This window comes from Oreochromis niloticus, linkage group LG7 (genome assembly GCF_001858045.2).
Source record: "Oreochromis niloticus isolate F11D_XX linkage group LG7, O_niloticus_UMD_NMBU, whole genome shotgun sequence".
NCBI classification, from domain to species: domain Eukaryota; kingdom Metazoa; phylum Chordata; class Actinopteri; order Cichliformes; family Cichlidae; genus Oreochromis; species Oreochromis niloticus.
Window position 1 is genome coordinate 40,086,850 of NC_031972.2, and position 12,936 is coordinate 40,099,785.

The window sequence follows — 12,936 nt, forward strand, 5'->3', positions numbered from 1 at the left end:
TGGTGTTAAACATAGAGCTGTGTAAACACAGTTTCTGTAGTATTAGTGCACCGTATTTTCCACACTGTAGGGCGCACTTAAAATACTTTAATTTTCTCAAAAATCAACAGTGCGCCTTATAATCTGGTGCGCCTTATGTATGAATTCTGGTTGTGTTTACTGACCTCTAACCAATTTTATGTGGTACGCGGCGCTCAAAAATCTGTCAAAAAATGTTTTAGTACCACTTTGGTAAGCTATGAAGCCGCACCACTTGATGGATTGTCGGAGCATTACAGCTACCGTAGTCAGGAGCCTCGCAGAGTAATCTGAGTCCAAAACCCCGTCCGTTTCAGGTCCCAAAGTCAAACAAACTCTGCGGCATCACTGAGAGTTAAAAACTGTCTAAATTCTTTCATCTTTAATAAAATGATCAGCGTTGCTGCTTTATCAGGTGTAACAACTGAGTTTAACATCCAGGCATCCATGAAAACAGAATTTATTAAATTTAACGGAGTTAGAAGTTAGCAGGAAGTTAGCTCGCTAGTTTCCACCTAAACATGATATAGCATGTTCTGATTGAGAGATTTCTGAAAAAATTTAAATGTAAAGCTCTGCTATCACTTCAACATAAATGAAGACAGAAAACTAAACTGCAGTGATATTTGTAGGGTTATGTTATATGATGTGCTATAATGATGTGCTACGTGATCACTAGCGACACAGCTATGTTAGCATAACAAACAGTGAAGCTGGAGAATGAACGCTAACTTTTTTCTACTTGATGAAAGTTAGCGTGAGGGTTCCTGATGGTTAGGGACAAACGCAATCGCATAGCAGGATGCTGTAAACGGACCAAACTTCAGTCAGGAGAACAACTGAGATAATCTATCCACAATACGAAGTTAGTCAAAATATACTATACACGGGAGTAGAGCAGCTGCCAGAGAATTCAACATTAATGAATCAATAAGTAAAGTAAAGTAAGTAAAATTTTATTTATATAGCACCTTTCAAGATAAAAAATCACAAAGTGCTTCACAGAAGCTAAAACCTAAAAATAAAAATCAACCAAAAGCAAGTTTAAAAAGATGAGTTTTTAGCTGTTTTTTAAAAGCGACGACGGAGTCCACAGATCTCAGGCTCAAAGGGAGAGAGTTCCACAATCTGGGGGCCACAGTTACAAAAGCTTTGTCGCCTTTTGTTTTCAGCCTCGTGTGTTGGACAACCAGCAAGCCCTGGTCACATGACCTCAGGGACCTGCTGGGAATGTATCGATGTAAAAGTTCACTTATATATGTTGGTGCTTGTCCATGCAGAGCCCTGAAAGTCAAGGTCAAAACCTTAAAGTGGATTCTGAATTTAACGGGGAGCCAGTGCAGCTGAATCAGCAGGGGTGTGACATGGGAATACTTGGAGGACTTGGTCAGAAGCTTTGCAGCAGCGTTCTGAACAACTTGCAGATGCAAAGAGGCTTTACATAAACACGTAAACAAAGAATTACAATAATCCAGACGAGATGAAACAAATGCATGAATGACAATTTCTAATTCGGAGCGCGATACAATGGGACTCAGCTTAGCAATGTTTCTCAAGTGATAAAAACAGGAGCGAACCAGAGATTTTACATGAGCATCCAAAGTCAGAGCTGAGTCAATAGTAACACCAAGGTTCCTGATAGACGGTTTGGCAAATGTAGCAAGTGGACCCAAGTTTTCCATAGCACTAGGTACAAAATTTTTAGGAGCACAAACAAAGACTTCAGTCTTCTCCTCATTTAGTTGAAGAAAGTTTCCAGCCATCCAACCTCTAATGGAGTCTATGCACTTATGCAAAATCTGTAGCTTGGAAACATCTTGGGGCTTAAAGGAGATATATAACTGAATATCATCTGCATAGCAGTGATACGAAATGTCCTTAAAAGTGCTCAATAAGTGTTGAAGAGGAAGTAAATACAGCAAGAACAATAAAGGCCCCAAAACTGAACATTGTGGCACACCATAGGCAAGAAAAGTAGAAAAGGAACTGTACTTAGAGGTGGCCACAGAAAAGGATCGTTCATGCAAATAGGATTCAAACCAGTCCAAAGCAGCCCCTGATATACCCACCTAGTGTCTCAGCCTATCTAGCAGAATATGATGGTCCACAGTATCAAAGGCGGAGGTCAGGTCCAACATCAACAGAACGGAGCATTCTCCTGCATCACATCTCATCAAAATGTCGTTGGAGACTCTAAGAAGTGTAGTTTCAGTAGAGTGAGCTCTACGAAAGCCAGATTGGAATTTATCCAGAATGCTGTATTCATCTAGAACAGCTATAAGCTGCTTAGCCACAACCTTTTCTAAAATCTTAGCAATGAACCGTAATTTTGAAATCGGTCTGTAGCTACTGAGAAGAGAAGCATCAAGCTTAGGTTTTTTTAACAGTGGGTGAATAACAGCATTCTTACAATAAACAGGGACCTGACCAGAAACCAGTGAGGTATTGATAATTGTGAGCACACAAGGACCAATAGACTGAAAGACATTTTTAAACAAAGATCCAGGTAAAATATCAAGAGAGCAGGAGGATGCTTTCATCGAATTAACTAACTTTACCAGCTCTGGTAAGGACACAGGTAAAAATCTTTCTAAAATTACAGGCCTAGCTTGAGTTGGAGCAGACAAGAGAGACACAGAAGGAGAGATATTGTTGCTCACGTTACTGACTTTTTCAACGAAGAAAGAAAGACATTTTTGTTAAAATTTGTTAAAAGATGAACATCGTTATAAGGAGATAAAACTAAATTAAAGGCATCGGAAAATTTAACAGCAGTAGAGGAATTTAAGATGCGAGAGCTAACCACGAGCCAACCTCGAATAGGAGAGAGGGACAGATGAAAAGACAGGGTAAAAAGAATACAACGATGGTCCGAAATAAAAATGTCCTCAGTATAAATAAAATCAATGTTTAAACCTAAACTAAAAACAAGGTCCAGTGTGTGTCCTTTGGTGTGTGTGGGACCAGACACATGCTGAGTAAAATGAAAAGAATCCATGACGCTAAGGAAACCTCTGGCAAAGAGGTCAGAGTCATCATCAACGTGTATATTAAAATCCCCGACTATAACCAGTCTGGACAGCTTCAAATTCGAGGATAAAAAGTCACTGAACTCCTTTAAAAACATACTGTTTAGGCCAGGTGGACGATACACTACAGCGCAGTAAAACGGATCTTTATTTCCAATTCTAACCAGCTGTAGTTCAAAGGATGAAAAATGTCCCACCATCATTAAGCGACAATAAAACCGGCTTCCAAACACCGCAGCGACACCGCAGCGACACCTCCTCGACCCGACGTCCGAGGCTGGCTGACGAAGGAGTACCCACTCGGGCAAAGTTCGATGAAGGATGAAAAGTCACCATCGCGCTGCCAGGTTTCAGTTAGAAATAAGAAGTCCAGTTTCTCGGAAAGAATAAAATCGTTCATGAAGAACGTTTTATTAGTCATTGATCGCGCCATGCTCAGCGAAGTAGAAGACATATTATTAACAGAAGTGGCCCGATTTAGGGGACGAAGAAACAGAGAGTTTGATCCGCGACGCTCATAAATTCCACTCACCGCAGGGATGGAAGGCCAAACAACAGGAGAGTCTGGATGAACACTCCTGAGGTAGCGCCGTCTCATAGATCCAGGCACAGCTAGTCCCCGCTTCCAGAACAGTCTGAGTTTTACCTGGACACCTGCTCTTTTTCCTCTCCTCCTCCGTGACTTGCGCGGACACAGAAAGGCGCCACTGATGACACATAACGAAGATCCAGACACCGGTGTCGGCAGCGGAGGATGGAAAATACTGCAGGACGATGAGGCATCTTGACTTATCATAAAGGATCGGATGGATAAGAGCGTCAGGCGATCATAGACAAGGGCAGCCAACACTTTAGTGACAAAAAGCGAAAGCAAAAAGGCCGAGAAAAATGGTACGAAAGTGGAGGAAGCAAGAAGAATGAGTTGAGTAAAGTTTGACTTCTCTGACTGTTTTGTTTCGCTTAATGCGCCTTATAATCCGGTGTGCCTTATGATCTGAAAAATACGGTATTTAAAAACCTTTTGTTGCCCAATCTTTCCTCCAGTCGTTGGCATAGGACACAGGTGTCGAACTCCAGGCCTCGAGGGCCGGTGTCCTGCAGGTTTTAGATGTGTTCTTGATCCAACACAGCCGATTTAAATGGCTAAATTGCCTCCTAAACATGTCTTGAAGTTCTCCAGAGGCCCGGTAATAAACTCATCATTTGATTCAGGTGTGTTGACCCAGAGGGGTATCTAAAACCTGCAGGACACTGGCCCTCGTGGCCTGGAGTTCGACACCCCTGGCATAGGATATATTTTCATTGCTCTACAGATGATACCCAACTTTATTAGAAATTTGTTATCTAACCAGATACTTACTCTGGATGGTATTACCTTGGCCCAGTAACACTTTGAGGAATCTTGGAATAGTTTTTGACTAGGATATGCCCTTCAATGCACATATTAAAGAAATTTGTAGGACTACTTTCTTCTATTTGCGTTATATCTCTAAAATTAGAAATATCATGTTTCAAAATGATGCTGAAAACTAGTTCATGCATTTATTACTTCTAGGCTGGGCTACTTTAATTCATTATTATCAGGTTTTTCTTGAAGCTCCTTCACTTGAAATAACTTGAAAAATTTGTATTCAAAATGCTAGGAAATATTTTGCCCTTCAGTTTTCAGGCCCCTCTTTTGTGGATCCAGCTCCCGGTTTAGACGTGGGAGGGAGACACATTTTTAAGATTAGGTTTAAATCGTTCTGTTTTGCCAAACCATATAGTTAGGGCTGGATCAGGTGACTCTGAATCCTCCCAGGCTTCTTGGGGTTTCTCAGAATGCACTGCGTGTTTCTTCTTTACTTGCCTCTTTCTACTCATACTTATTATTAATTTCTGTCTCTCTTCCAGAGTGTGTCTTTTGCAGCAGATGTCTGCATCTTCTGCCAGAGGTTTTTTTTTTTTTCATCTGACAGGGAATTTTTTCCTTCCCACTTTTGCCAAGTGCTTGTTAATTGTTCTGGTTTTCTATTATTGTGGGGTTTTTATCTTAAAAAGCACCTTCAGGCAACTGTTGTTGTGATTTTCCACTATATACAACGGAATTAAATGTGCTATTAAATAATAAATACACAGCTGCATTTTTTACTAGCGCTACAAAACAGGTGGAGAGATGTGTCCAGTTTGATGCTCAAAAGCTACTTATCTTTACAAAATGGTATATTTATATGAATAATTGTGCATCATTGTCAAATCTTTTGATCAGCAGTTATCATTATTGTGTGATAATGATAACTTCTATATTACACTTAAAAGAAATGGAGAATGTTAAAAAGAACTATCAATACATTATTTGTTTATTGGAATAAACATTTAATATATTTGTATTAACTTCTGCTTGAAACCAACATCACCAATGATGATCCTCTACACCATAATTGAGTCAGTTTCTTTTTTTAAATCTTTGGTTTTTTTCAACATTGGGGTGTGCAGCATGACTTTATCCCCCAGAGTGAGAATGTCAGTGTTCTCTTCTAGTCTCATGTTCTAATGTGTCTGAGGGAGAACCTTCAGACGAAATGATGTATGGCATCATAGTAAATGGTAAATGGCCTGTATTTGTATTGCGCTTTACTAGTCCCTAAGGACCCCAACGCGCTTATGCCTATCTCAGTGCACACTGTAAAAAACACTGTACAAAAACTATTTTTTGTTCACCACTTACCAGATTTGCCATGCTGAAACTTTATAGATAAGAATATAGATAAGAGAGAAGGAAATAGGGAGGGATAATATATTGGGTTATTCTCACAAAGCCTCAAACATAAGATTGGCCAAATCAGCAAAAGCTTGTAATGTGTTCTTTAAACTTTTAATCTTCTATATTCCTATTATTATAATGTGATAATTATTTGACTGGATGCAGTATTGCACTATCTAGAGATTTTTCTTTAGATGCACCTGTGGTATCAATTTGAAGCTCCTACATTGCTTCATTCTCCAGTTATCATATTCAGAAATTAGGTGTCTACACCACTGATGGGGTGATGACACCATCAGTCTTTTATGACGGTGGGGTAAAAAGTTGGCACTATTGAAAATACTGCTTGCCATGGCTATCTGTGGTAAGCAGACAAAATGCATGATATGTGTCAATTCTCTCCCAAACAAATAAACCTTCTGAAAATATTGCAGACAAGTTCTGGATACACTACTATAAACTTAAACACAAAAAGAAAAAAAAAACTTCAAAAACTGAACATGATTTGGATGATAAAATGAGAGAGTCAAAAATCAAAAGGAGGATCAACCGTTGAGAAGAATGAAAATGTAATAAAACATGTTCTTTGTATCATCTGCACGTTGCTGGTGTCTCAGGATCAGACTAAGACACCAGCTCATCAGCCTTCTTTTGCCCATTTCAATCTATCAGAGAAGTTGTTGAGTTCCTCAGCTAGTGAGTCACTGTTACCACTGACTTGATGATGGATGCCCTATCCTATATGCCTGGGGTATTCATCTCCAAAAACTCTTTTCATGAATCTTCAGCCTCTAGTCTGCTGTTGCACCCTGATGGCTCTCTTCAGCTTGGACCTGGCAGAACCAGAGTTTAGCATTTCCTGACATGATGAATGTTTTGCATTCTTTCAAACAGCAAGCTGACATCTATGACCATGCATTGCTTGTTGTTTGGTAACCATCGGATAGAATTATCAGTTGTGACACTATTCACCTAGTTCTTTACATAAAACAGGGCAGTAATTGTGTTTTTACTATTTCTATCACTCATGTTTTCACCTTTCCAGCTTGTTGTCTTTGAAGCAACTGTTGTCTTTCTTTTTCTCTTCTCTTCTCTGTTTCTGTGTGTGTGTGTGTGTGTGTGTGTGTGTGTGTGTGTGTGTGTGTGTTGGGTGTAACCCTCGCCCCTCCATGTCCTGCTCAGCACAGACCAATCTGATCCATCACTCCAAAGAGCCTGCTATAAGAGCCGTTTCGACACACACACCATGTGTAGTACGTCTTGTTATTGTAATTTGGTGGAATGTACATAGCCACATCAACGACAGCTGTGAACATACTGCTGAAGAATCTGGCATGGGTGATGTAAATACTACACAGTGCTGGTCTGTGGAGAACCTTCTTTAGCCTGGTTTGTATTCAAGCTCAGGAACCTCACTTCTACTTTCTTTCTCTCCACCGCCTCCTACAACAGCACATAAGGTAATCCATGGAACTCATGTCCCACATAGAATCTCCTTTGGAATTTATTTTTGTTGAACGTTTGAATCTCTGACACAACAAGACATGCCGACCGTAAATGTATGATAAGTTTTATTATTCCTCTCATGAATCAAACGTAGCTGAGATGAGTTCATGCACACATTTCGAGCATTGCTGGATCAGTTTTTGAAATACAATATCACATTACATTACACACAAACCAGAGCAGAGATGGAGCAGCTCTTTACCACCCTCCAGGCGCTCTGTGATGAAATAAACCTACCTAGTGTGCATTAATGTGTTTGAGGTAAGAGGTAAGAGTAATGAATGGTTGTTGATCTAAACCTAAGCTAACTACACACGCATACACACTCGCTGTCAACCTTGAGATCATTGGGGGTATAAATCCAGCCATGGATTTGATATAGAGAGCAAACAAGAAGTTTCTGCAGATTTTAATTTATCCTGAATTACACTCAATAAAACAGACAAACTCACATATTAAACAAAACTTTCCTTTTAAAGAACTAAAAGGTTTTTTTCATTATACAACTTTTCAGGGAAATATCTAGCGTAGCAGAAAGTATCAATAAAGGATCAGAAATGCCTTCTTCTGTGGTAGCATCTGAGCTTTTATCATCCCTGACTATCAGCCAATGCAGGCATGACAACAAGCCATTTAAGATTTCAGACATGCTGTGTTATGTTTAGTGTCCTTAGTCACTCTCATTAACATGTCTGAAGTACAGTGTGGTGTGACGTTTCTTGATTTTACAATTTTATGCAGCCGCTGGATTGTGATTCAGTGTTACCTGTAGGATCAGCTCTAATGCAACTGTGAGTTACCACATTCACAAAATTTTCAGAAAACTCGACCTCTGACCCCTGACCCTGAGGCCGATGTCACTGAGATTCGAACTCATCCGAGACCTACTAAAAGGTCTTGGATGACACTGTCCATTTTTGAGAGCAGGGCTTAACGGTGTATAATTAGCCTGTATGTGTGTAGCATTTCATGTTCCCTTTAAGGTTGGTAGTTTGTTCCCAGCTGCTCCAGTCTCCATTCTGCATGCCAATGGGTGAATGAAGCATGTTGTATAAAGCGCTTTGAGTCTAGAGTAGAAAAGGTGCCACTGAGCCATTGGTTGAGATATTTGGATGACACCAGGGTGAAAATTACATTTCAGGACATAGCACAATTCACTGATCACATTAACTCGGTTGAAAAAGACACCAGCAATGAACTAAGAAAAAGACATGGGTCTACTTACAGTTCCACAAGCGGCAGATGTTCAAAGATCTGCCAGGACAACGTGGTCAACATGGGGTTCTTGGACAGGTTTCTAAGAAAGAGAACGAGAAAGTAACAGAGAGTGTCAGAAACCTTACTTCAACGTGACCATGAAAGCTCATGGATGTTAGGTTTACTACATGATGTTTTGTAGTGAGTGCAAAACACGAGGGAAAAGTGAAATTCATAAAAGAGCAGAATTCCACTTAGGGTGTTTAGTCAGTTTAAATCGACTCTGGTTCATTTTCCCACTTAATGAAAGTTGTTTGAGCAGATGTGAACAGTAATGACCAGTAATTGATTGGCTTGGAGTTCACTTATATTTTTCCCTGTGTGAAAACAAACCAAACCACAGGAAAAAGCTACAGGTTTACAAACTCATCAACTGATTCGGACCAGAGTAAACAAACTGTAAGTGTGAAAACATCCATAGATATCTGTAGATACATTACTGTACAACAGATGCACTCCCTCACAACTATAGGAATAATCCCCGGTTTCTCTTCAGTGCTGCAAAGAGGCTGACAAAGAGTCAGAGCTCTGCTGAGCCGAGTATTCCTTTAACTTGAAATAGTGAGGACTCCATAAATTTCTTCACAATTAAAATTTTAACCATTATAGAGAAAAGAACCAACCATTCCTCAGATATATCATTAGGTGCAACCACTTTTAAAATAAAGAACTGCTGATATTTACTTGTATTGTCTTTCCTCATTGATTTTTCAATGACTTCAATTACTTCCTCCAAACTATTAACATATCTACTTGACTCCACATCCTACTATTAATTCATTCTTTAATCTGAAATACGATCAATCCATCTTTATAGAGATCTGTATCACATGCTTTTAAGGTTGCAATAATTAAACCACTTTTTAAAAAACCAAAGGCTTTTTAACTTAACTGATCAGCCTTAACTGATCATCTACAAAGGAGCAGTTTATTCAAAGAGTTACAGTCGGGATTTAGAGTTGACCACAGCTGCATGTTCTCCTTAAATTGCTGCCTGTCTTCTTATGGCTTCTTATCTTCTTATGGCTCAGTGTGTGAAGAGGACTCTCCATTTACATGAACAAACTAAGGTTAATTATGGAGTTCCACAGGGTTCTGTGCTAGAACTAGTTCTGTTTACATTATACATGCCTCCCTTACGCAGTATCATTAGAAGTTATAGCATACATTTTCACTGCTGTGCAGATGACACACAACTTTATCTATCCATGAAGCCAGATAACACACACCAATTAGTTAAACTGCAGGAATGTCTTAAAGACATAAAGACACAGATGACCTCTAATTTTCTGCTTCTGGCTGCCCCTCCCTGACCCTGGTTCTACTGAAGGTTTTTTCCTGTTAAAATGTAGTTTTTCCTTCCCTCAGTCACCAAAGCACTTGCTCAAAGGGGGGTATATGACTTTTGGGGTTCTGTCGGTTTTCTTTGTATTACTGTAGGGCCTTAACCGTAAAATATAAAGTGGCTTGAAGCAACTGTTGTTGTGACTGGCTGCTATATAAATAAAACTGAACTCAATTGAAAACAAATACTAATGATCTTATGGTCAGTGGACTAATTGGTTACTTGTGCTGACCTCAATGCAGTGTTTGACAGAACACAGCACAGGTATTTAAATAATCACGCTGCAGTGGTTTGAATCGGATTTATCTGCTTCCATAAGAAAACTGTGAAAACAACACACACATACAAAAACACACACAGACACACACACTTAAATCAGATGGTCTGCAGTATGTTTTTGCTTTCATCTGAACTTTTGTATAGTGGTAGAATTAAAGCAGCTGATAGTGCTTTGTCCTTTTCAGCTGAGAAATTAGAGGGTGGAAGAAAACACAGAGAAGGAAAAAAACAGAAAGAGGAACAAAAAAATGGAGGAGAGGAAGAAAAATCAGTAGAAAAGAGAAGCTGACGATTTGAAAAAGAGTACCGCTCACACCACAAGCAGTGATGAATTGTAAGTAGCCCACTGAATGCACACTACTGGTCAAAAGCTTTAGAACACCCCAATTTTTCCAGTTTTTAACTGAAATTTATGCAGTTTAACATTTCATTGCACTCTGAAATGAAAGCATAGTACAAATAAGCAATTTGAGTTAAAAAGAGAAATTGTGGAATCAGTTTATAGACCAAAATGTATTCTAAACCTTTGACTCATCAAAGTAGCCACCATTGGCAGATATAACAGCTGAACACACCCGTGGCATTCTTTCTACAATAGAAATAAATATTCCATATTAACATTAATAATACTATTAATAATAACAAATATTCTTAAGAAAGTTCCCATATCTTTTGCAGAAATTCCCATAATTGTGTGGCACTTGTAGGTTGCTTTGCTTTCACTCTTCTGTCCAGCTCATCCCAAACCAGCTTGATGGGGTTTAAGTCTGGAGACTGTGCTGGCCACTCCATGTTTTCAACTTACTGTCTTGTTCTTTTTTTCCTGAGGTATTTCTGGCATAGCTTGGACTTATGTTTTGGGTCATTATCTTGCTGTAGGATGACCCCTGATCAACTAGGCACATATCAGAGGGTATTGCATGGCGCTGCAGAATGCTGTGGTAGCCACTTTGGTTCAGGGATCCTCTCACTCTGTACAAGTCACCGACCCTGGATCCAGCAAAACGGCCCCAGACCGTCACACTTCCTCCTCCATGTTTGACAGTTGATGCCACACACTGTGGAACCATCCTTTTGCCCACTCGATGGTGTATAAAGATCCTGTGTGATGAACCGAAGATTTCAAATTTTGATTCATCAGTCCATAATACCTTCTTCCAGTCTACAGTAGTCCAATGATGGTGTTTCATGGCCCAGGCAAGCCTCTTCTTCTTATTCTGATGTCTTAACAATGGCTTTCTTGCTGCAACTTGTCCTGTCAAACCTGCAGCTCAAAGTCTTCTCTTGACAGTTGAAAATGAAACTTGCTTACTACAACCTCTATTAAGCAGTGCTTGAAGCTGTTGTGCTTTGAGCCGCCTATCACACAAGCTGTTAACTGTCAAAAACTTGCCCTCTGATTCAGTTTCTGAGTGCCTTTTTTATGGTGAAGGAAACTGGACTCACTGACACCTTGACTTTCTTTGCAATGTCTCTGTAGGAAAGACCTACATTTGTAAGTGTTATGATGGTCTGTCTCTCCTTCATTGTTAATTGCCTTTTTCTTGCCATTTTTGTAGCAACACACTACTTTTGGCAGTACAATAATGTTCAACTGATGCTCATGAGGGTATGCTACCACAGTGTGTTCCAACATAAAACCTTATGCAGACAGAGGGGGTGGTAAGTAATCCATAAAAGTTGGAAAACCTGCAGGAATTAGTAGCACCAGCTTTCAAGGCTTGATCAGCCACCATTGCTGCAGAACAGCTTTACATTGTTGACCCATTTTGTGTTCCCTGAAAAAGGCGTTTTTGTATAATTCTGAAATGTAGATTATTTTTCAGTTTTGGGTAACCTTATCTTTTTTTAAAAATCTCTGGCAGTTCACCACTTACCTTTGTACCATTTCAAGCTATTCATTGGACTTGAACTGCAACAAAATACTAGAAAACTTGGGGTGCTCTAAAACCTTTGACCGGTAGTGTATTTACTGCGAACCTGCTGTTGAGGACTGCGCTTGAATATTCCCAGCTCAGTTATCTGACAGCTATAGTTTTTAGCTAATTCTAATCAATATAGGAAAGAAATATAATTCTCATCTTCTCCAGCAAAGTTCTAGGTGCAACAAACTTTTCATTTCAGATTCTGTGAGAGTAAATGAAGTGCGCATGACAATTAGATTTCCTAAATGAGATTCAGTTTTAAGTGTCATCGACTTGTCCATTTCCTGCTACAACAAACCAAAATGCCCGCTGCTCACGAACAATAAATGAAGAGGAAATCAACCTACAACTCTGGTTTTCTCTTCTGTGGTCACAAATTCTTTGATTTCGCTCTATTTGTTCCTCTCCTCTTCTTTCAGCTGGTGATGTAAGAGTGTTTATTATTCATAGCTGCTGAGATCCAATACCTCATCAGTATTCTACTCAGGATTGGGAGAGAAAAAGCATGCAAGAAATATAAAATACATATTTTGTATGCAATTTCTGATGAGTCTTTAATGCTGTTTGACAAACAGCATTAAAGAGCCTAAATGTGTTCTTTGGATGTATTTTGCTGTACCCAGTGATTCACAATACGTAGAGGTAAGAATAGAAAGAAAGTGATGATAAAAATCCAGGTCTCATTTTATAAAACCCTCCTCATTCCTGCCAGCCTCTCTCTATAAAAACCAGTAATCACAGATCTTACTGGCAGCATTTCCTGCTTTAAAATAATTAAGAGCATAAAAATTACATGAAATTAGAAAAGAAAAGTATTTCACTCACAGTAGTGGA

General features: G+C 39.3%; 1 protein-coding gene across 3 annotated transcripts in view; it reads right to left on the reverse strand.

Moving 5' to 3' along the window:
• ntrk3a (neurotrophic tyrosine kinase, receptor, type 3a) overlaps nt 1-12,936 on the reverse strand; it is an 83,849-nt gene that overhangs the window by 46,550 nt on the left and 24,363 nt on the right. For all 3 annotated transcript variants that reach the window (XM_013273819.3, XM_025909179.1, XM_019361191.2), the window contains exon 4: nt 8,522-8,593. In XM_013273819.3, coding sequence (XP_013129273.1) covers nt 8,522-8,593 — 72 coding nt within the window. The remainder of the gene's footprint in view (nt 1-8,521; nt 8,594-12,936) is intronic.